Below are 20,544 nucleotides of genomic sequence, written 5' to 3' on the forward strand. Positions count from 1 at the left end.
GTTGTTGAGATTGACATAACTCCTTATTTTGGTTAATGAGATTTAAAATTGATAGAAATGGTCTCTGATTTTGTCCACCGTCAATCATTTTGATCATTTTGTAAAAAAATCGCTGTTAAATAAGAAGAAAACAACAAAAGCATCCTCAATTTTTGTCGAATTATTTTGGTCCATTGTTTATTAAATTGAGTGTATTTTTGTTATTTTTGTCCATATTTAACAGAGTTACTAAATAACCAAAATGATTGACGGTAAACAAACTTAGGGACTACTTCTATCAATTTAAATCATAGGAATCAAAGTGATTAGTTATATCAATCATAAAATGCCAATTGTAAATTGGGGACAAATATAAAGACCTATTTACCTAATTTTCTTATTTAGAAAGAGAACATGGGATTCCCCGCCATACGCCGGGAAAAGCAACGGCTAAATATAACTGCCGCGTTTCGACACAAAACAAAAGACAAATACATATGATTAGCAGGAACATAAGCAGCTGCCGCGCGCCAAAATTTGATCGGAATTTCTTCCTCGGACTTCTCAACAATGCGACCTGTCTCTCTCACCTGACCCAGACCCACGCGCAGATCATCCTCAATGGCTACCAAAACGACCTCGCCACCGTCACCAAGCTCACCCACAAGTTCTCCGACCTCAAGGCCATGCGCAACGCACGTGACCTCTTCCTCTCCATTCCAAGACCCGACCTTTTCCTCTTCAACGTCGTCATCCGAGGCTTCGCTGCCAATGCCGCGCCTTACTCTGCCATTTCTCTCTACACCCATTTGCGGAAGAACACTAATCTTAAACCCGACAAGTTTACCTACGCTTTCGCCGTGTCGGCCACTTCGGGGTTTAAGGACGAGAAATATGGGATTTTGCTGCACGCCCATTCGATTGTTGATGGGTTAGGATCGAATTTGTATGTAGGGTCGATTGTTGTTGACTTTTACTTCACGGTTTCCCGGGTTGAGCTAGCACAGAAGGTGTTTGATGGAATGCCCGAGAAGGACACGATTTTGTGGAATACGATGATATCTGGGTTGGTGAGGAATTGTTATTACGCCGATTCGATGCAGGTTTTTGAGATATGGTTGGGGGTGGGATGGGTTTTGATTCGACGACGTTGGCAACCGTGCTTCCTGCAGTGGCAGAGTTGCAGGAGTTGAAAGCAGGGATGAGAGTTCATTGTTTGGCTCTGAAGGCTGGATATCATTCTGATGTTCATGTGCTTACCGGATTGGTTTCGTTGTATTCGAAGTGTAAGGAGCTAGAGACGGCAAGGTTATTATTTGGACACATTAGCCAGCCGGATTTGATATGTTATAATGCAATGATTGCTGGATACACTTGCAACAATGAGACCGAATCATCTGTTAGTCTTTTCAGGGATTTGCTTGCTTCTGGGGAGAAAGTTAATTCAAGCACAATTGTTGGGTTGATTCCTGTGTCTTCTCCCTTTGGTCATCTGCATCTCACTGGCTCTCTTCAAACTTTCTGTGTGAAATCTGGTATTGTTTCACATCCTTCTGTCTCGACTGCATTTGTTACTGTTTATTGTAGACTGAATGAGATTGAATTGGCACGACAGCTGTTTGATCAGTCTAAGGAGAAAACTTTGGCATCTTGGAATGCCATGATCTCGGGTTATACCCAAAACGGGCTGACGGAGACTGCAATATCTCTTTTCCGTGAAATGATGTCTGAATTCAGTCCAAACCCTGTTACAGTTACAAGTATTCTTTCGGCTTGTGCTCAGCTCGGAGCCATAAGTCTTGGGAAATGGGCCCATGGTTTGATTAAGAGCAAAAATCTTGAGTCTAACATCTATGTATTGACTTCTCTAGTTGACATGTATGCAAAGTGTGGGAGCATTGTGGAAGCTCGGAAGTTATTTGACTCGATGACAGAGAAAAATGTGGTTACTTGGAATGCCATGATATCTGCTTACGGCCTTCATGGTGATGGGCACGAAGCACTAAAACTCTTTACAGAGATGTTGCATTCTGGGATTTCCCCAAGCGCAGTTACTTTTCTATCCGTCTTGTATGCTTGTAGCCATGCGGGCTTGGTGAGAGAAGGTGAAGAAATCTTGGATCATATGGTTCACAACCATGGCTTTGAGCCCTTGCCCGAGCATTATGCCTGCATGGTTGACATCCTTGGCAGAGCTGGAAAGTTAGAGAAGGCGTTGGAATTTATAAAGGAAATGCCAGTTGAGCCAGGTCCTCCCGTTTGGGGTGCATTGCTTGGTGCTTGCATGATTCACAAGAACACCGAACTGGCGCGTGTGGCTTCTGAAAATCTATTTGAACTGGACCCAGATAATACAGGATATTATGTCTTGCTCTCCAACGTATACTCAGCTGACAGGAACTTTCCAAAGGCTGCTTCAGTACGACAGGTAGTTAAGAATAGAAATTTGGCTAAGACTCCGGGATGCACTCTCGTTGAGATTGGTGAGACCCCGCATGTGTTTACATGTGGTGATCGATCTCATCCTCAAGCAACGGCAATCTATAGGATGCTGGATGAGTTATTGGGAAAAATGGCGGAGGCTGGATTTCAGACTGAAACTGTGACTGCTTTGCATGATGTTGAGGAGGAAGAGAAGGAGTTAATGATGAAGGTTCATAGTGAGAAGCTGGCCATTGCTTTTGCCCTGATTGAAACAGCACCCGGGGCAGAAATTAGAATCTTTAAGAATCTCCGGGTTTGTTTGGATTGCCATAATGCAACTAAATTTATATCCAAGATCACAGAAAGAGTTATTGTAGTTAGAGATGCTAATAGATTCCATCATTTCAAAGACGGCATTTGTTCTTGTGGAGACTATTGGTGACAAAAAGTTTTCTGCACCGGTATGCAACCATCTTGTTCTGCAGTTTCATATTGCTTCCATGGTAAAACGGAGAGTCACTTCATCAATAACTTTCACAGCTTAACAAGGATACTGAAGGACATTCTTCGCCGAAAATAGATGAAGCTGAAGCCCGTCCGATACTCTGGCATGGAACGACTAAATTACAGGAAACACAGGAAAGACTTGTTTCAACACTCTCTTCCTAGTGTACGTCCGGCAAGCACCTGTAGCATATATCCTGCACTGTATTCTGATTCACCTGGCTATTCAGTACAAACCTCGACGATTTTCGAGATACTACATTCTTGATCTGGTACCCTTTTTTCAATAGCAAATTATCTTTGTATTTTATTTGGTGATAGCATTTTTAACTTCAAAATCGAAGAAATTGTTCAAATAAGCACATCTAACTGCTTCGAATTTTCGATGCTTATGTTTCTTACACCCTTTTTCAATCATTATTCCGGGAATGTTTTATTTCTTTTGTGCTAAACCCTAAATCAGGAGAAAAAATTGTGATGCACCCGTTGCATCCGACATCTCACTCACATTTGCAACACCATGTGAGCAGCACATGACCATATACATTTGGTGGATGTTGCATGCAAGTTTTTCTTGTAAATCAGACGTTAGTAAAATGCGAATGGCGGTGTCACAACACAAGAACAGAGTAATAAACTGAGAATCCATTGAGCTCCGTTGTGAGTTGGTTAGTTCCAAAGTCATTACAAACAAAACTTTTCCAACTCACTTATGGCTGGTTTGGGGTTGTGATGCTTAAAAAAAAAAAAAAAAAAAAAACTGCAACATCAAATGTGTTTGGTAAAAAAAAAGTGCTTATTTAAAAAAGGGTTGTCAATGACAATAGAAAAAAGCAGAAGCAGGGTCTACAATGCTTCTAAAAAAGTGTTTTCTCTTTTCAAAGCACATTGCCAGTATACCCCTGCACATTTTACAAAATGATAACCTTTGCCCCTACATTATTCTCTTTGGCAATTATTATATCACATTAAATACCATATCATTTTTAGTCATTTAACATATTCACATATATTTTATATAAAAGTTAACCCAACGCTAAGATACTTTTTTTTGGTTAAAAGCACTTTACAAAAAAGGTTTGCCAAATACTCAACAACTTTATTTTACAACTGTTTATTTTCATACCACAACAATACTAAACTACCCTTAGAAAACTTGGTACGTTGATTGCACTTCAAAGCTACACACAAATTTGGTACCCTACTCTACCTTTATTCATACTTGTGCATGCTCTGTAAAGATATATCTTCTGCAGATGCACATTTTCAGAAAAGGATGAAAGGAATACAAGTATTTTCAGCAATTGATTCCGCACTGTTTCGTGTCAGGTCCCTTGGTTTGCAACACAAATGGATCAATTCGGATCCAGAGTAACGAGAAGATGGAAGCCAGGAGAATTGACCAAATGATGACAATGGTTGGCGTCCGGTTCTGCCTCCCCAGAAGACCTTTAAGGAAGGGATAGAGATGAACGATCACCCAAAAAGCAAAGAAGAGCTTCCCAAGAAGAGGCCCCATAGATTGGTTCCCGTTGTTTACGGCGTCCGAAATCCCAGCAACGACTCCAATAAGGTTGATGACTAAGATTGTGGTTGGAGGGATGAGGAGGGTTGTCCATTTCAACGCGTATAATTCTCCAAAATCCTCATCATCTGGTGACTTGGCTGTGACTGTGAAATTGGTGTCATTGCCGCCTAAAACCTTGAGAAGACCTTGCACAACAGCGAAGAGGTAAGCTGAGACACCTCCAATCACCCAGAATTGCTCGTTTCTCCACCATTCTTCGATGCTCACTCCGCTCCATCTAAGCTCAAGAATGCCAGTTCCAAAGATTGAGAGAAACAGCGCAATGACGATGAGGCTTGCAAAAGTGCTTATCTAGAATTTGAAAAAGAAACAAAAGACACAACTTTGTCACATGGGAAATCTGTGCAGAACAAGCATGGGGTTCAACTTCTATGTTTTTCGGATGATTAATACAATCATTTTTGGTTATTTATTGTCTTCTATGATTCAATGTGGCGCAAAACATAGCTAGAAGTTGTTACCTCTGGCATGATGAATTTATCAGTGAGCAAGCAGACGGCGGGGAGGATACAATAGGCAAGAAGAGGAAGGGAGGTGAAAGGGTAGACAGTAGTGTTGACATAAGCAAATCGCTCGAGCCACTTGAGCTTCCCTCCCTTGTAGCCATACCAGAGTGGACTGTGGCGACTGAAAAAGATCTCAATGGAACCAAGTGCCCAACGAAGAACCTGGTTGAGCCGATCTGACAAGTTGATGGGAGCTGTACCCTTGAATGCAGGTCTATCTGGCATACAGTAAATTGACCTCCAACCACGGCAATGCATCTTGAAACCCGTTAAGATGTCCTCTGTGACAGATCCGTAAATCCAACCTAGCTGCATATATCCAAAAGTAGCAACATATTCCACAATGAATCAAGAAAACTGCACTAACTTGACTCATAAGGTATCCAAATTTCACAGCGAATGATACAAAAATAATTGCTGAAAATTTTACCTCTAAACCCCAATCAGTTTTGTCTTCATAACCGCAACTGATCACAAGAATGGCTTCTTTAAGCAATGCTGCTGGGCTTGAGGAAGAAGGGACACCGCCTTGTTCCATCATTGTTGAAGTCACGAAAATTGCAGACTGTCCGAATTTCTTTTCAAAATTCATTTGGGACATCAGTAGCTTTTTGTCACCATGCATTCCTACTCAATATTATGTAACTTTAAGTTTTACTTAAGCCAAAAAAACATAAACTCTCATTGAAAATGATTAATTTTGATAAATCACCTTGTAGGTTTGGAGCATCTCCAATTGCATCATCCTTGGAGTACTTTGGAAGCTTCTTGCGGCGTCCAATACACGGGAAGCAGTCACAGCTTGCCATCTTTGGGCGCTTAGGACCCTTCGGAGGATCATAGCCATATAAAGCTTGCCTTCTGAACACACATCCTGTGCCCACACACACAGGACCTTGAATTCCATCCAGACCTTTCATGTTAATCTGAAAATTAAAGAAATTCAATATTATTTTAGTAACACAATTATATGTCAGAAAACAATTGATCTTGGTGCTTCCTGTGGTGATTACTTACATCGAAAAAGATTCTATTTCTGTTCGCGTAACGATCATTTCGGTCAATGCCGTCAAATCTTTGAGGGAACTGGACATAACAAACCTTCCTTCCAATTTGAGGGTCCATCAAGAAACACATGGCCTCTCTTGCAGCCTTGCTGTTGTTTACATAATGATCACAATCCAAGTTGAGCAGGAAAGGAGCATTTGTAAGTACTCCCGAGACACGAACCTGATCATATGCATACGATTAGAAGTTTTTACTTGGTATTCAAGCAAACAGAAGAAAAGGAATGCTTAAATTGAAAGTTTTGTTTAGTTACCAGGGCATTCATGGCACCGGCCTTCTTATGATGTTGAAAACCAGGCCTCTTCTCACGAGACATGTAGACAAGACGAGGAAGCTCATTCCCTTCGGTATCAAGGCCTCCGCTGTGACCAAGAAAGACTTGGATCATGCCAGGGTGATCCTGAGTGTTGTTTCCCGGCCACGGTGTCCCATCCTGCATAATCCACCCTTCTGGCGGAACCTTTGTGGATTTCGCAACAAGTGCGTTTATCCTAACCTTGAATTCCTCGTACTCTCTCTGCATTTTTGCATACGTAAAAAAATTACGATTAGTCAGCCCCCGTCCTAATCAAGCAGGTTCTAGTAGTGACATGAACGCGGTTATATATGCATGCAATACCTTCATAGCTCGACGCTCCTCAACAAATGTTGGCTGGGCCTTGTCCTTGAGATAATCAATCTTCTCACAGAAGTAGAACTCAGGGGCTCGAGGCTCAATAGAGAATTTCTTGCTGAAAGGTACCCATTTGCGCGCAAATTCAGCGGTTTCTGACAAGGCTTCGAAGGTGAGCATGGAAGCTCCATCATCAGAGATGTAGCATGAGATCTTGTCGACAGGGTAGTCCATGGACAAGATTGAAAGAACAGTGTTGGCGGTATTAAGTGGAGGTTCTTTCATGGGATCCACAGTACTCACAAACACATCTACCGGGCAGAGCATGTTCGGTTCACCCTCCCTCTCATATCTGCATCAGTAATACCGTTGTATTAACATAGTAACTAGTTAGCGCTTTGATGCTAATATACGCATACTTAACAAATGTGCGAATATATACCTGAGGGAAAGGCGATCGAGGTAGGTCTTACGATCAATGGGGTACCACTTTGGGAACTGATCAAGGATCCATGAAACTGCAAACCATATTTCACACATGACAGACACTAACCAGAGACCAAATGCGTCATTGACCGGATTCAAAAGCCTGTATCGAAGAAACAAGGCCAAAATGAAAAGCCGAGCCACAATGATCATCCGATAAGGGTTGATCTTGCCCAACGCAATTGGTACTTTCCTTGAGAGTGGCTGCCTAGCTCCATTTATCCTGCATTATGCAGTACCAATACACAACATTATATTTGTTAATAAATGAAATTAAGGACTTAATTATTGGGTTGAATTGAGTTAATTAGCTTCATTAAAAAGTGTTGGAGTTTTGAGACTCCTTGTCCCACATCGGGGACATATGTTCCTTAATAGGGTTTATATATGTTGCGTCTTCGATTTAACCGTTTTTGGTTTGGGCCATTTCAAATGAGGATTGAAGGCTTAGGCCTAATGGTATGGGACATTTTAATTAATATATTAAAAATGTTTTGATTAAAAAACATAATTTTTGAAAAGAGTTGTGTATTTTCAAATAAGATCAACATGTATTTGAAAGGCTATGAAACATCCTCTATATATATATATATATATATTTGTAGTCTCAATTTTCAACAGAGATATCCTTTTCCTTTCTTTCTCCCGTACAAAAGCTTCCAAAACGTAAACACACAAAGCAATTCGTCAGAATTCTGCAATCGAGTCCGGATTGACGAATTAGAAAGTTGTATTCTGCTTGAGTTGACGTCATCAAATCACAAGCACAAGAGTGGGACGAAAATATTGTTCGAAGGACATAGCTTTGCGCTAGCCTCTGTCTATCAACCAAGTTAAGTAATTTTGCTTTCTGTAATTATTTTGTCATTATTCCATTTTGCATTACAAATATATTTCTTATTTCTTAATAAAGAATCAAGGGCATTATTTACTACCCTCATGTTTCGTGATTTTCAACATTTAGTACATCAAGTTTTTTTCGTCCCAGAGTCATACCTAAAGTGTAAATTTTGGAACAGTCTCATACATCTGTTAGTCAAACTGCTAAGTCTCCCGTTAACTGTGACGTGGCGCCCATGTGGACAATGACTGGGCGACACGTGTTATCCATGTGGAAATTAAAAATAAATTATTTATAAAAAATAAAAAAATACATATATATATATATATATATTAAAAAAAAATAAACCTTCATCTTCCCCAGATTCGGAGGAAGAAGGAAAAAAATCGAATCTGCAACCCAAATTCGGAGAAGGAAGAAGAAAAAAAAAGAAAAAAATAGGAACCCAGTTCGTCCCCCCCCCCCACCAAAAACCCAACCCCTGCAACCCAGAAGAAGGAGGAGGAGGAAGAAGAAGAAACAAAAACAAAAAAAAGAACCGAACCCCAGAAGAAGAAGAAGAAGAAGAAGAAGAAGGAGGAAGAAGAAGAAGGTAAAAAAACAAAAAACAAAAAAACAAAACAAAACGTGGATGACACGTGGTGCCCAGTCATTGTCCACATGGGCGCCACATCACAATTAACGGCAGATTTAACAGTTTGACTAACGGATGTATGAGACTGTCCCAAAATTTACACTTTAGGTATGACTTTGGAATGAAAAAAACTTGATGTACTAAATGTCCACAAAACTTCAGAGTAGTAAACAGAGTTTAACCTAGAATCAATTCATTTCAAATTCTGTTATTATTTTTTGAATTGGCCTCCAACAAAAAGCATATGTGTATATGTATACGTACATGGCCATGTCGGCATCATTCAATCCATCAGGTTGATCACTGCCGCCAAGGTTGCCCTGCTGCATTACCTGCACGAAATTAAGAATGCACATATGTACACGAGTTAAAGACAGTACAAATTAATCTTGATGCATGACAATAATATCTCGAGAGAGCTGCTATTCGTACTCCAAAAGAGTCATTATGCACTCGGTATTACCGGGTGGGATCTGACTCCGGCGATTACGGTTGGGATATGTGACTCCCGATCAGGATCATCAGGGCCTCTTCCATAGCTCTTCGTTCCACGGAGCCTGGCTTCAGCCAGCTGCTTATTGTTAGTCTTATAATAAGGCGATCTGGCGGCGTTGTTGCCGTTAATCTGATCGTGATCATCTTCCGGATGATCGTGATTAATGTTGAATTCGTGTTCAATGTCATCAATGTCCTCTTCGTCGTCGTCTCCTTCGATTCGGGGGCTGCCTTTGAGACGCTTGTATCTGGTTTTGCACTGAGGGCAGTTCTGGGAGCCTTCCCTCCGCTCGTACTCGTAGCAAGGCCTGCACACTGGGAAGCCACAATCGTTGCACGCCACGAACAAGTTTCCGTCCACCGTCAACCCCACGCCATCGCCGCATATCTCGCACACCTGTACGTCCAAGTTCCTCGATGGCTTGTGCTGCATCCATCAAACACAAACAATAAACTTCAGTCCAATTCACAAAATAACTAAAATCAAAGCGTAGTTGCTGAAGAATACAAGAATCTCACATAAAAAGTTGAAAAAAAAAAATAAATGTGACGTTATATACGAGGGTGCACACATGACATGTTGTGCAGATGCTTAAATGCAGGTGTGAGAAAAATATAATATCGGCGTGGTTAGTAGTAGGTTAGTGATCATTTGTACATGTAGTCACACATACCAAAATACACTCTAGTATAAGACATGCTAATCTTTTATTCAAAAAGACTTGATTAGACGAAATTAACTCGTTGACGCTGGTAAAGGGATAAAGTGTCATGCTCTCTTAATCCCGAGTGAGAGAGGACCAACACATTCAGAAACCCCTCGACCATCCCATATTTTTATTAAACAAACCTCGCAGAGAGAGAACCAACAAAAGAGAGCCTAAACACCATCAAAACAAACTATAGGTGAAATTATTAGCTACCTCTTCATGGCCATGAATGACGACGAGTTCATTGCGGTTGTGAGACCCTGCAACAAGTCCGGCGCTGGCTTCCATGGCGGCAGCCTGTGTCGATTTGAGGTTCGAGAGCGATCAATAATGCTGATGATCTAGGATGGTGAGGTTTCTATTTGATGATGAACAATGGAAGTAGTAGCTAGCTATAAGGAGGGTGGCATGGGATATTTGGTGGTGAGGTCCCTCTCACCTCCTCTCACCTCCTCTCACCTAATGGATTATGTGTGTGTCTGTGAGAGAGAGAGTCTACATCACTACAAACAGAAAAATCACGCCGGCGTATATCAGACGGAGCATCAGCAATGTAACTTTTTATCCCAAAGCAGACCTCCGAGCTGATATTCAAGTACCCATAATATTAAAAAAAACACACAATCTTTTTCCATCAACAAAAAGCCAAGCTTTCTAAAAACAACAAAAGCTACTCAGTATTACGGTTTAGTGATATTTCTCTTAACTCATAAGTGAGATGTCTTAGGTTCGATTCTCGTCAAAGACGAATTTGAACCACATTATTTCTAACCAATTGTGAGGCTAAGACCCCATCCCCTTAGTATAGGTAATAAAAACAAAAAAACAAAAAAGTAAAATCCAAGACGCAATTGAGACTACAAACTACGTAGCTAAACCAAAACAGTCAGATTTTTGTTTTACGTAGCAATTGTGTAACTTACTATGAAATAGAGAGTTAAGTTTTTTGGCACTATGTCAAAATTTTGGCAGCCCTCCAAAAATACTTTTATGATTATAATTGTGGGATTAAATCAAACGGTAAGAATTATGTGAGATTAAATCCTATGGTTATTGTTAGTTACGAGTTTTAATTTTTTTTTAATTAATGTAGAAGTGTAAAAAATATACAAACACTCGTGATGACAAGCTGTACAACTTTCATAAAGAGGTTAACTCCGAAATTCGCCACTATACTCTCATAAACCATAGATTCAAATTTAACCATTGATTATCGTTTATGTTTACGCTCCATTCTTCTCATCGAATTTCCTTTTTTCAAATTTCCTTTTTTTTAAAACATGATCTTTTAGCGGAGGCAAAAAGATGAACGACTCACATCATTGGTATCACATTCAGATTTTTACAGTTATTGAAAATATTGCTCGGAGTTTATAAAATCTTTAAAACTATATAACATTGACTCATATTTTAGTTAACCGTAAAAATCAGAACGTGATATCAATGATCTGAACCGTTCATTTGTTTGCATCCACTAAACGATCATGTTTTAAAAAAGGAAATCTAAATACCGAAATCCAGTGAGAAGATTAGAGCGTAAACAACAATCAACGGTTAAATATAAATCTCAAGTTTGTGGATTATGGTGTGTCGGATTTCGTATTTGACCCTTTCACAAAAATTGTAAAGCTTGTCAGTACGAGTGATATAAATATTTTTTTTTACATTTTTCACACTTCTACAATAATTATTATGAATTTTTATTAAATTTTCACTCAAACGAAAAATACTATTCACGAGGGTTTGGAGGTGTTTTAAAAATCTAAACGAGAATGTAACCATCGTCAAAGCATAGAGGATGCAATCACTAGTGTTTATATATTCTTTCACATTTTTCACACTTGTACATTAATTATTATGAATTTTTATTTATTTTGAACTCCCCTAAAATACTGTTCACAAGGTTTGTAGGGTCTTAAAAATTTAAACGATGATGTGCCCATCGTAAAAGCATAGATGATGCATTCACAAGCATTTGTATATATATTTTACACATTCGTCACACTTGTAAATTAATTATTATAAATTTTTATTGTGTTGTGTATTTTTAAATTGCTTTGGTATTTTTAATATGCTTTAGAATTTTTTTAATCTCATTTATGTGAGATTAAGAGAATAAAACATTTATGAGTACGAGAGAGAGTAAAAAACTTTATTAGATTAACTCTAAAATTGCCGCCCTGCCTAACTAGTGAAGAAGAACTAATGGAGATGAACAAAATGTATGCCCTAGAATTTTAGAGAACAAATTATCTTTGTATTTAATTTGGTTATAACATTTTTAACTTCAAAATAGAACAAATTGTTCAAATAAGCACGTCTAACTGCTTCGAATTTTCGATGCTTATGTTTCATACACCCTTTTCTAATTGTTATTCTGAGAAATTTTTTCTTTCTTCTGTGCTAAACCCTAAATAAGGAGAACAATTTGTGGTGCACTCGTTGCATCCAACATCTCTCTCACATTTGCAACATCAAGTGAGCAGCACATAACCATATACGTAAAATATATGTTGCATGCAAAATTTTCTCGTAAATCTGACGTAAGGTAGATGCGAGTGGGGGTGGCACAACATAAGAACAGAATAGTAATTTGAGAATCCATTGAGCTCCTTGTGAGTTAGTTCCAAATGCATTACAAACAACACTTTTCCAGTTTAGGCGGGCGCCTAGGCGGCTTAGGTGAATTTATATAAATTTATTATATATCTTGTAAATAAGTGTCTATTTACACTTGAAGAAAAAAAAACTATTGTATGAATAATAAAAGAATGATAAAATGCAAAAATAGAAGTAGAAGAATACACAAAGTATATACATCCAAAAAGTTCAATATTTAAAAACAGTAAGCATATAATCATAATAAGGAGGATTCTTGGATGATAAATTAAATTCTTCTTGTTCATGATCCTTGCATTGGATTGGACATAGACTAAATTATTTAACCTTGTTGTATCTAGTTTATTTTTTTTCTTTGTATGTATCCCCTAAAAAATGCTCCAATTCATTTCACTATTGGATGAACTTGTAGTAAATTCATCATTTGCAAATTAGGTACACCATTTCCATAAGTATAACATCATGAAACCAAAAAAGAAAAAAGCATACAATTAATAAAATATAAAAAAGGGCCTAGGACCACCTAGGTGCCATCTAGCCCTCCGCCCAGGACAGCTTAGGTGGCCGCCTGGCTCCAGACCGATTTTTCAAAACGATTTGCCCTAAATCACGGCGGGCCTTCACTGCCTAGCGCCTAAGCAGCCACCTAGGTCGATTTTTAGAATACTGCTTACAAAACTTGGTACATTGATTGCATTTCAAAGCTACACACAAAATTCTTACTCTACCTTTATTCAATCTTATATATATCTTCTGCAGATGCACATTTCAAAAAAGGACGCAAGTATTTTCAGCAATTGATTCCGCATTTTTTCGTGTCAGGTCCCTTGGTTTTCAACACAAATGGATCAATTCGGACCCAGAGTAACGAGAAGATGGAGGCCAGGAGAATTGACCAAATGACGACAATGGTTGGCGTCCGGTTCTGTCTCCCCATAAGACCTTTAAGGAAGGGATAGAGATGGACAATCACCCAAAAAGCAAAGAAGAGCTTCCCAAACAGAGGCCCCCATGATTGGTACCCATTGTTTATGGCGTCCGAAACCCCAGCAACGACTCCAACAAGGTTGATGACTAAGATTGTGGTTGGAGGGATGAGGAGGGTTGTCCATTTAAACGCGTATAATTCTCCGAAATCCTCATCATCTGATGACTTGGCCGTGACTGTGAAGTTGGTGTCAATGCCTGCTAAAACCTTGAGAAGACCTTGCACAACGGCGAAGAGGTGAGCTGAGACACCACCAATCACCCAGAACTGCTCGTTTCTCCACCATTCTTCGATGCTCACTCCACTCCATCTCAGCTCAAGAATGCCAGTTCCAAAGATTGAGAGAAACAGCGCGATGAAGAAGAGACTTGCAAAGGTGCTTATCTAGAATTTGAAAAAGAACAAAAGAGCACAACTTTGTCACATGGGAAATCTGTGCTGAACAAGCATGAGGTTCAACTTCTATGCTTTGCAGATGATCAATACAATCATTTTTTGTTATTTATTGTCTTCTATGATTCAATGTGATGCAAAAGATAGCTAGAAATTGTTACCTGTGGCATGATGAATTTGTCAGTGAGCAAGCAGACAGCGGGGAGGATACAATAAGCAAGAAGAGGAAGGGAGGTGAAAGGGTAGACAGTAGTGTTGACATAAGCAAATCGCTCGAGCCACTTGAGCTTCCCTCCCTTGTAGCCATACCAGAGTGGACTGTGGCGACTGAAAAAGATCTCAATGGAACCAAGTGCCCAACGAAGAACCTGGTTGAGCCGATCAGACAAGTTGATGGGAGCTGTACCCTTGAATGCAGGTCTTTCTGGCATACAGTAAATTGACCTCCAACCACGGCAATGCATCTTGAAACCCGTTAGGATGTCCTCTGTGATAGATCCGTAAATCCAACCTAGCTGCATATATCCAAAAGTAGCAACATATTCCACAATGAATCAAGAAAATCTGCACTAACTTGACATAAGGTACCCCGAATTTAACAGCGCATAATAAAAAAAATTGCTGAAAATTTTACCTCTAAACCCCATTCGGTTTTGTCTTCATAACCGCAACTGATCACATGAATGGCTTCTTTAAGCATCGCTGCTGGGCTTGAGGAAGGAGGGACACCGCCTTGTTCCATCATTGTTGAAGTCACGAAAATTGCAGACTGTCCGAATTTCTTTTCAAAATTCATTTGGGACATCAGTAGCTCTTTGTCATCATGCGTTCCTACTCAATATTATGTAACTTTAAGTTTTACTTAAGCCAGGAAAAAATAAAAAGAATCATCGAAAATGACTAATTTTGACAAATCACCTTGTAGGTTTGCAGCATTTTCATTTGCATCATGCTTGGAGTACTTTGGAAGCTTCTTGCGGCGTCCAAAACACGGGCAACAGTCACAGCTTACCATCTTCGGGCGCTTAGGACCCTTCGGAGGATCGTAGCCATATAAAGCTTGCCGTCTGAACACACATCCTGTGCCCACATACACTGGACCTTGGATTCCATCCAGACCTTTCATGTTAATCTGAAAATTAAAGAAAATTCAATTTGTTTTAGCAACACATTCATATGTCAGAAAACAACTCATCTTGGTGCTTCCTGTGGTGATTACTTACATCAAAGAAGACTGTATTTCTGTTCGCGTAACGATCATTTCTGTCAATGCCGTCAAATCTTTGAGGGAACTGGACATAGCAAACCTTCCTTCCAATTTGAGGGTCCATCAAGAAACACATGGCCTCTCTTGCAGCCTTGCTGTTGTTTACATAATGATCACAATCCAAGTTGAGCATGAAAGGAGCATTTGTGAGTACTCCCGAGACACGAACCTGATCATATACATACGATTAGAAGGTTTTACTTGGTATTCAAGCAAACAGAAGAAACGGAATGCTTGAATTGAAAGTTTTTGTTTAGTTACCAGGGCATTCATGGCACCGGCCTTCTTATGATGTTGAAAACCCGGCCTCTTTTCACGAGACACATAGACAAGACGAGGAAGCTCATTCCCTTCGGTATCAAGGCCTCCGCTGTGACCAAGAAAGACTTGAATCATGCCAGGGTGATCCTTAGTGTTGTTTCCCGGCCACGGTGTCCCATCTTGCATAATCCACCCTTCTGGCGGAACCTTCGTGGCTTTCGCAACAAGTGCGTTTATCCTAACCTTGAATTCCTCATACTCTCGCTGCATTTTGTCATACATAAAATAATTACGATTAGTCAGCCCCCGTCCTAATCAAGCAGGTTCTAGTAGTGACATGAACGCAGTTATATGTGCACGCATACCTTCATAGCTCGACGCTCCTTAACAAATGTTGGCTGGACCTTGTCCTTGAGATAATCAATCTTCTCACAGAAGTAGAACTCAGGGGCTCGAGGCTCAATGGAGAATTTCTTGCAGAAGGGTACCCATTTGCGCGCAAATTCAGCGGTTTCTGACAAGGCTTCAAAGGTGAGCATGGAAGCTCCATCATCAGAGATGTAGCATGAGATCTTGTCAACAGGGTAGTCCATGGACAAGATTGAAAGAACTGTGTTGGCGGTATTAAGTGGAGGTTCCTTCATGGGATCCACAGTACTCACAAACACATCTACCGGGCAGAGCATGTTTGGTTCACCCTCCCTTTCATATCTGCATCAGTGATACCGTTGTATTAACTTAATAACTAGTTAGCGCTTGGATGCTAATGTACACATATTTTACAAATGTGTATATACCTGAGGGAAAGGCGATCGAGGTAGGTCTCACGATCAATGGGGTACCACTTTGGAAACTGATCAAGGATCCATGAAACTGCAAACCATATTTCACATGTGACAGACACTAACCAGAGACCAAATGCGTCATTGACCGGATGCAAAAGCCTGTATCGTAGGAAGAAGGCCAAAATGAAAAGCCGAGCCACAATGATCATCCGATAAGGGTTGATCTTGCTCGACGCAATTGGTACTTTCCTTGACAGTGGCTGCCTAGCTTCATCAATCCTGCATTATGCAGCCCCAATACACAACATTATATATATATATATATATATATATATATATATATATATATGTTAGTAAATGAAATTAAGGACTTGATTATTGGGTTGAATTGAGTTAATTAGCTTAATTAAAGAGCATATATGTATATGTATACGTACATGGCCATGTCGGCATCATTAAAGTCATTGGGTTGATCATTGCCGCCCAGGTTGCCTTGCTGCATTTTCCAGTCATCCATTCTTTCTTTCCATCCACCTCCCTCTCTCTTCTCAGCATCCCATCTTTCACTTCCTGTATGAATGCAAAAGCGCAGGTAAATGAAAACGAAAATTTGGATAGATAGATTAAACGAGCAAATAAATGAAGTATACCAGCCTCAGAAGCCGGATATGGATGCACTCGTTTATGCAACGAAGATGATAACATCTGCGGATCTCCATGACCGTGCGTTGAGTATGTGAGCTCACCACTTACCTGCACGAAATCAAGAATGCACATATGTAGATGAGTTAAAAATAGTGCTAAACAATCCTGAAGCATGACCTATTTGATCGAAAGAGCTGCTATTGGTACTCCAAAAGAGTCATCATGCATTCAGTATTACCGGGCGGGATCTGACTCCAGCGATTACGGGTGGGAAATGTGACTCCTGATCAGGATCATCAGGGCCTCTTCCATAGCTCATCTTTCCATGGAGCATGGCTTGAGCCACCTGCTCATTGTTTGGCTTATAATAGGGCGATCTGCCGGAGTTGTTGCCGTTAATCTGATCGTGATCATCTTCCGGATGATCGTGATTAATGTTGAATTCGTGTTCAATGTCATCAAGGTCCTCTTCGTCATCGTCTCCTTCGACTCGGGGGCTGCCTTTGAGACGCTTGTATCTGGTTTTGCACTGAGGGCAGTTCTGGGAGCCTTCCCTCCGCTCGTACTCGTAGCAAGGCCTGCACACTGGGAAGCCACACTCGTTGCACGCCACGAACATGTCTCCGTCCACCGTCAGCCCCACGTCGTCGCCGCATATTTCGCAAACCTGTCCGTCCAAGTTTCTCAATGGCTTGTGCTGCATCCATCAAGCACAAAAAGTCAAACTTCAATCCAATTCACAAAATTAACTAAAATCAAAAGCGTAGTTGCCGAATAATACAAAAATCTCACGTCAAAAAATTGACGTGTATTGAATGAATAATTACACGACTTTTCCCACGTGACATGTTGTGTAAATGGTAAGATGCAAGTGTGAGGAAAAATGTAACATCGACGTGATTAGTAGAGGGTTCTTTACTGTTTGTACACAGTCACATAGACCAAAATACACTCAAGTCATAGGACATGCTAATTTTTTTCTTTCAAAAAAGACATGATTAAACGAGATTAGCTCTTCAGTGTTGATCAAAGGCATAAAGTGCCCCTCTCAATCCCGAATAAGACTTTTGCCCCTAAAACTTAATTTTTTCCACATAAAACCCAACATAAGTTTTTAACCCGAATAAAACTCATTAACTAGAATCCACATCAGCAAATTCATTAATTAAGTTTGACTTTATACATTTAAAAAATTTCGGATGCCTAAAATACCCCTATTTAAATGTTTTACATGCACAATTTAATTCCATGCAGATTGTGTAAAGGAGAATTAATGATTTTACAAAAATGAAAACATTAATGTTATAAATTCATTGTCCAATATATAATAAGAATAAAACATGCATAATATATGTAATAATACATGCTTAATAAGTTATAAGTCAATGAAATTATATTTAACATATAAATGTAGGTAAAAGTATTTTTCACACACATGTAATAAAAAACTGCATGATATATGTAAAAATTCAAACAAAATAATTTACGTACAAAAATTATTATTATTGATTAAAATGGTGCACCTACTATTGGAATTTTAAAATGTTAGACTACTTAAAAAAGCAAAATAATTTACTCAATATATGTAAAATATATGCAAATAATTTACCTACATAATAAAGATAACACCACTTGTTAAAAAAAAAGCAAAATATATACAAAATAATTTACCTACATAAAAAACAATTATTTTATCCAATACTAATTTACTTATTATTTGTACATATAACAATATAAATGTACCCCCAAAAAAAAAAAAATATATATATATATATATATGTGTGTGTGTGTGTGTGTGTGTGTGTGTTGTAATAATAATACAAAATATAATACCTACATAATAAATGAATGTTATTTGATTCAAAATTTATTTACTTACAAAATAAAGCATTTTTATTTGATTCAAAATTAATTTGCCTATTATTTGTACATATATCTTAGAATAATTAAATGGGCCAAATATATGTAATAATTCATGGAAAATAATTACCAACAAAAGAAAGGAATGTTACTTGATTCAATATTAATTTACTTACAAAATATATGTTATTTGCTCATCATAAATTTATATATAGGAAAATTAATTAGTACAATATTTTTGAACATATATGTAGTATTGCGCATATATATATATATATATATATATTTGAACGTATAGTAGTACTCTATACTTTTGTACATATATGTTAGGGGTAATAATATGTGCAATAATTGTTTGTTCATTATAATTAAGGTGAGTAATAACATCAAATGATTTATTTTGAATATTGCGGTATAAGTTGTAAATGTTTTGTAATAATAGGTCAACTACTATAGGTGAAATGCCTAAACACCACCAAAACAAACTATATGTGAAATTATTAGCTACCTCTTCATGGCCACGAATGACGACGAGTTCATTGCGGTTGTGAGACCCTGCGACAAGTCCGGCGCTGGCTTCCATGGCGGCAGCCTGTGACGTCGATTTCAGGTTCGAGAGCGATCAATAACGCTGATGGTCTAAGATGGTGAGGTTTCTATTTTATGTTGAAGAATGGAAGTAACAGCTAGCTATGAGGAGGGTGGCATGGGATATATTTGGGGGTGAGGTCCCTCTCAGCTCCTCTCACCTAATTATTTATGAGAGAGAGAGAGAGAGAGAGAGAGAGAGAGAGAGAGAGAGAGTCCACTTAACGATTCAGGTGGCGGAAGGTGGTTGTTGGTTGCAGGGTCTCCGTTGCCTTGAAGCTAAGCTTTCCTTCCTTCCATTCTTAAACTGTACTACTCAACCGCCTTCTCTCCCGCCTTTTTCAACGTTACCCAACACCCTCGATTTTGCCTTGTCACCTTCTCTTATTTATTTTTGTTTCTTTTTATTGTCAATTAGATTGTTAGTGTCCCTAGCTAGAAGTTTTTTATACTCAACGAAGAATGTTCAGGTGTAATTGTAGACATCGAAATTTCAAGAAATTTTCGTGTTTACAGTAATGTACCTTTATATAATTGAAAGATGATTTCACATGGCAATATACTCGTACCAAGAAGGTTGCTACTCGTACTAAGAAGGTTGCTTTACTGTAATTAGTAAGTGAAATTCCACTTCTACGCAGAGTTTTGTCTCAAATCAAATCTTATGCATTCATTTTGTGTGTGACATTTTTGTGGAACACTTGAAAGATGATTAAGTTTATTAACACGTGTTAATCAATGATATAGGTTATACAAAAATCACACACAAAATGAATGCAAAAATTTTGAACCCGTTTGTTTCAAATGCGTGGTAGAAATCCAAAGTTGCTTTCTTTATTTGTAATTTCTGATGCAAAAACATATTTTTCTCTTTTGCAAGTGGAAAATCTAAAGTGGCGTCATAATTTTTGTTTTCTTTTGAATAAATGTAATTTGACTTATTTTCGGCAAGGATAAGGGTGATGGTTGATGACGTGTTGAAGATATCATTGCCATTTGAATATCCTCTTTGGTCATAGGCGGTGACATTGTAAATAAGATAAGAGTTCACTTAAAATCTCAGGTCAGCTTAATTACGTTATATTTCCAACCATCCAATAAACTCGTCATGTTGTCGTTTATTTTCCACCTCGGCATACATTGACAAATATATAGCCATACAAGCATGATCAAGATTACAAACATGTATAACGCGTTGATATTCTTGTTGATGTTTGGTGGTCGGACATGCCACTTAACCTAAAAGTCTCTCAAAGGAAAGACTTTTTTGGTTACGTTGTCATTAGCTTA

At 38.8% G+C, this 20,544-nt stretch overlaps 3 protein-coding genes across 3 annotated transcripts; 1 reads left to right on the forward strand and 2 right to left on the reverse strand.

Annotated features, from left to right (window-relative positions):
• Positions 1–345: 345 nt before the first annotated feature.
• LOC103456362 (pentatricopeptide repeat-containing protein At4g30700) lies at positions 346–3,327 on the forward strand. The gene is given in 2 exon segments (XM_008396073.4): positions 346–1,086; positions 1,089–3,327. Coding segments are annotated over 2 exon segments (2,367 nt in total). The 5' UTR covers positions 346–476; the 3' UTR covers positions 2,846–3,327.
• A 760-nt stretch (positions 3,328–4,087) lies between these two features.
• Positions 4,088–10,136, reverse strand: LOC103400316 (cellulose synthase A catalytic subunit 7 [UDP-forming]-like). Its single transcript, XM_070812664.1, has 11 exons — positions 10,062–10,136; positions 9,107–9,565; positions 8,908–8,975; positions 7,125–7,391; positions 6,689–7,034; positions 6,323–6,586; positions 6,015–6,231; positions 5,714–5,941; positions 5,432–5,628; positions 4,957–5,310; positions 4,088–4,786 (listed from the first exon to the last, which is right to left on the reverse strand). Exons 1-11 carry the CDS (start codon positions 10,134–10,136, stop codon positions 4,205–4,207), a joined length of 3,057 nt encoding a protein of 1,018 aa, XP_070668765.1. The 3' UTR covers positions 4,088–4,204.
• A 2,727-nt stretch (positions 10,137–12,863) lies between these two features.
• On the reverse strand, positions 12,864–19,652 carry LOC103456364 (cellulose synthase A catalytic subunit 7 [UDP-forming]). The gene is made up of 12 exons (XM_008396079.4): positions 19,175–19,652; positions 17,045–17,503; positions 16,812–16,914; positions 16,599–16,731; positions 16,174–16,440; positions 15,742–16,087; positions 15,377–15,640; positions 15,072–15,284; positions 14,767–14,980; positions 14,483–14,679; positions 14,010–14,363; positions 12,864–13,839 (listed from the first exon to the last, which is right to left on the reverse strand). Exons 1-12 carry the CDS (start codon positions 19,247–19,249, stop codon positions 13,258–13,260), a joined length of 3,207 nt encoding a protein of 1,068 aa, XP_008394301.3. The 5' UTR covers positions 19,250–19,652; the 3' UTR covers positions 12,864–13,257.
• Between the last annotated feature and the right edge of the window lie 892 nt (positions 19,653–20,544).

Source organism: Malus domestica, chromosome 15 (genome assembly GCF_042453785.1).
Source record: "Malus domestica chromosome 15, GDT2T_hap1".
In the NCBI taxonomy this organism is placed as follows: Eukaryota; Viridiplantae; Streptophyta; class Magnoliopsida; order Rosales; family Rosaceae; genus Malus; species Malus domestica.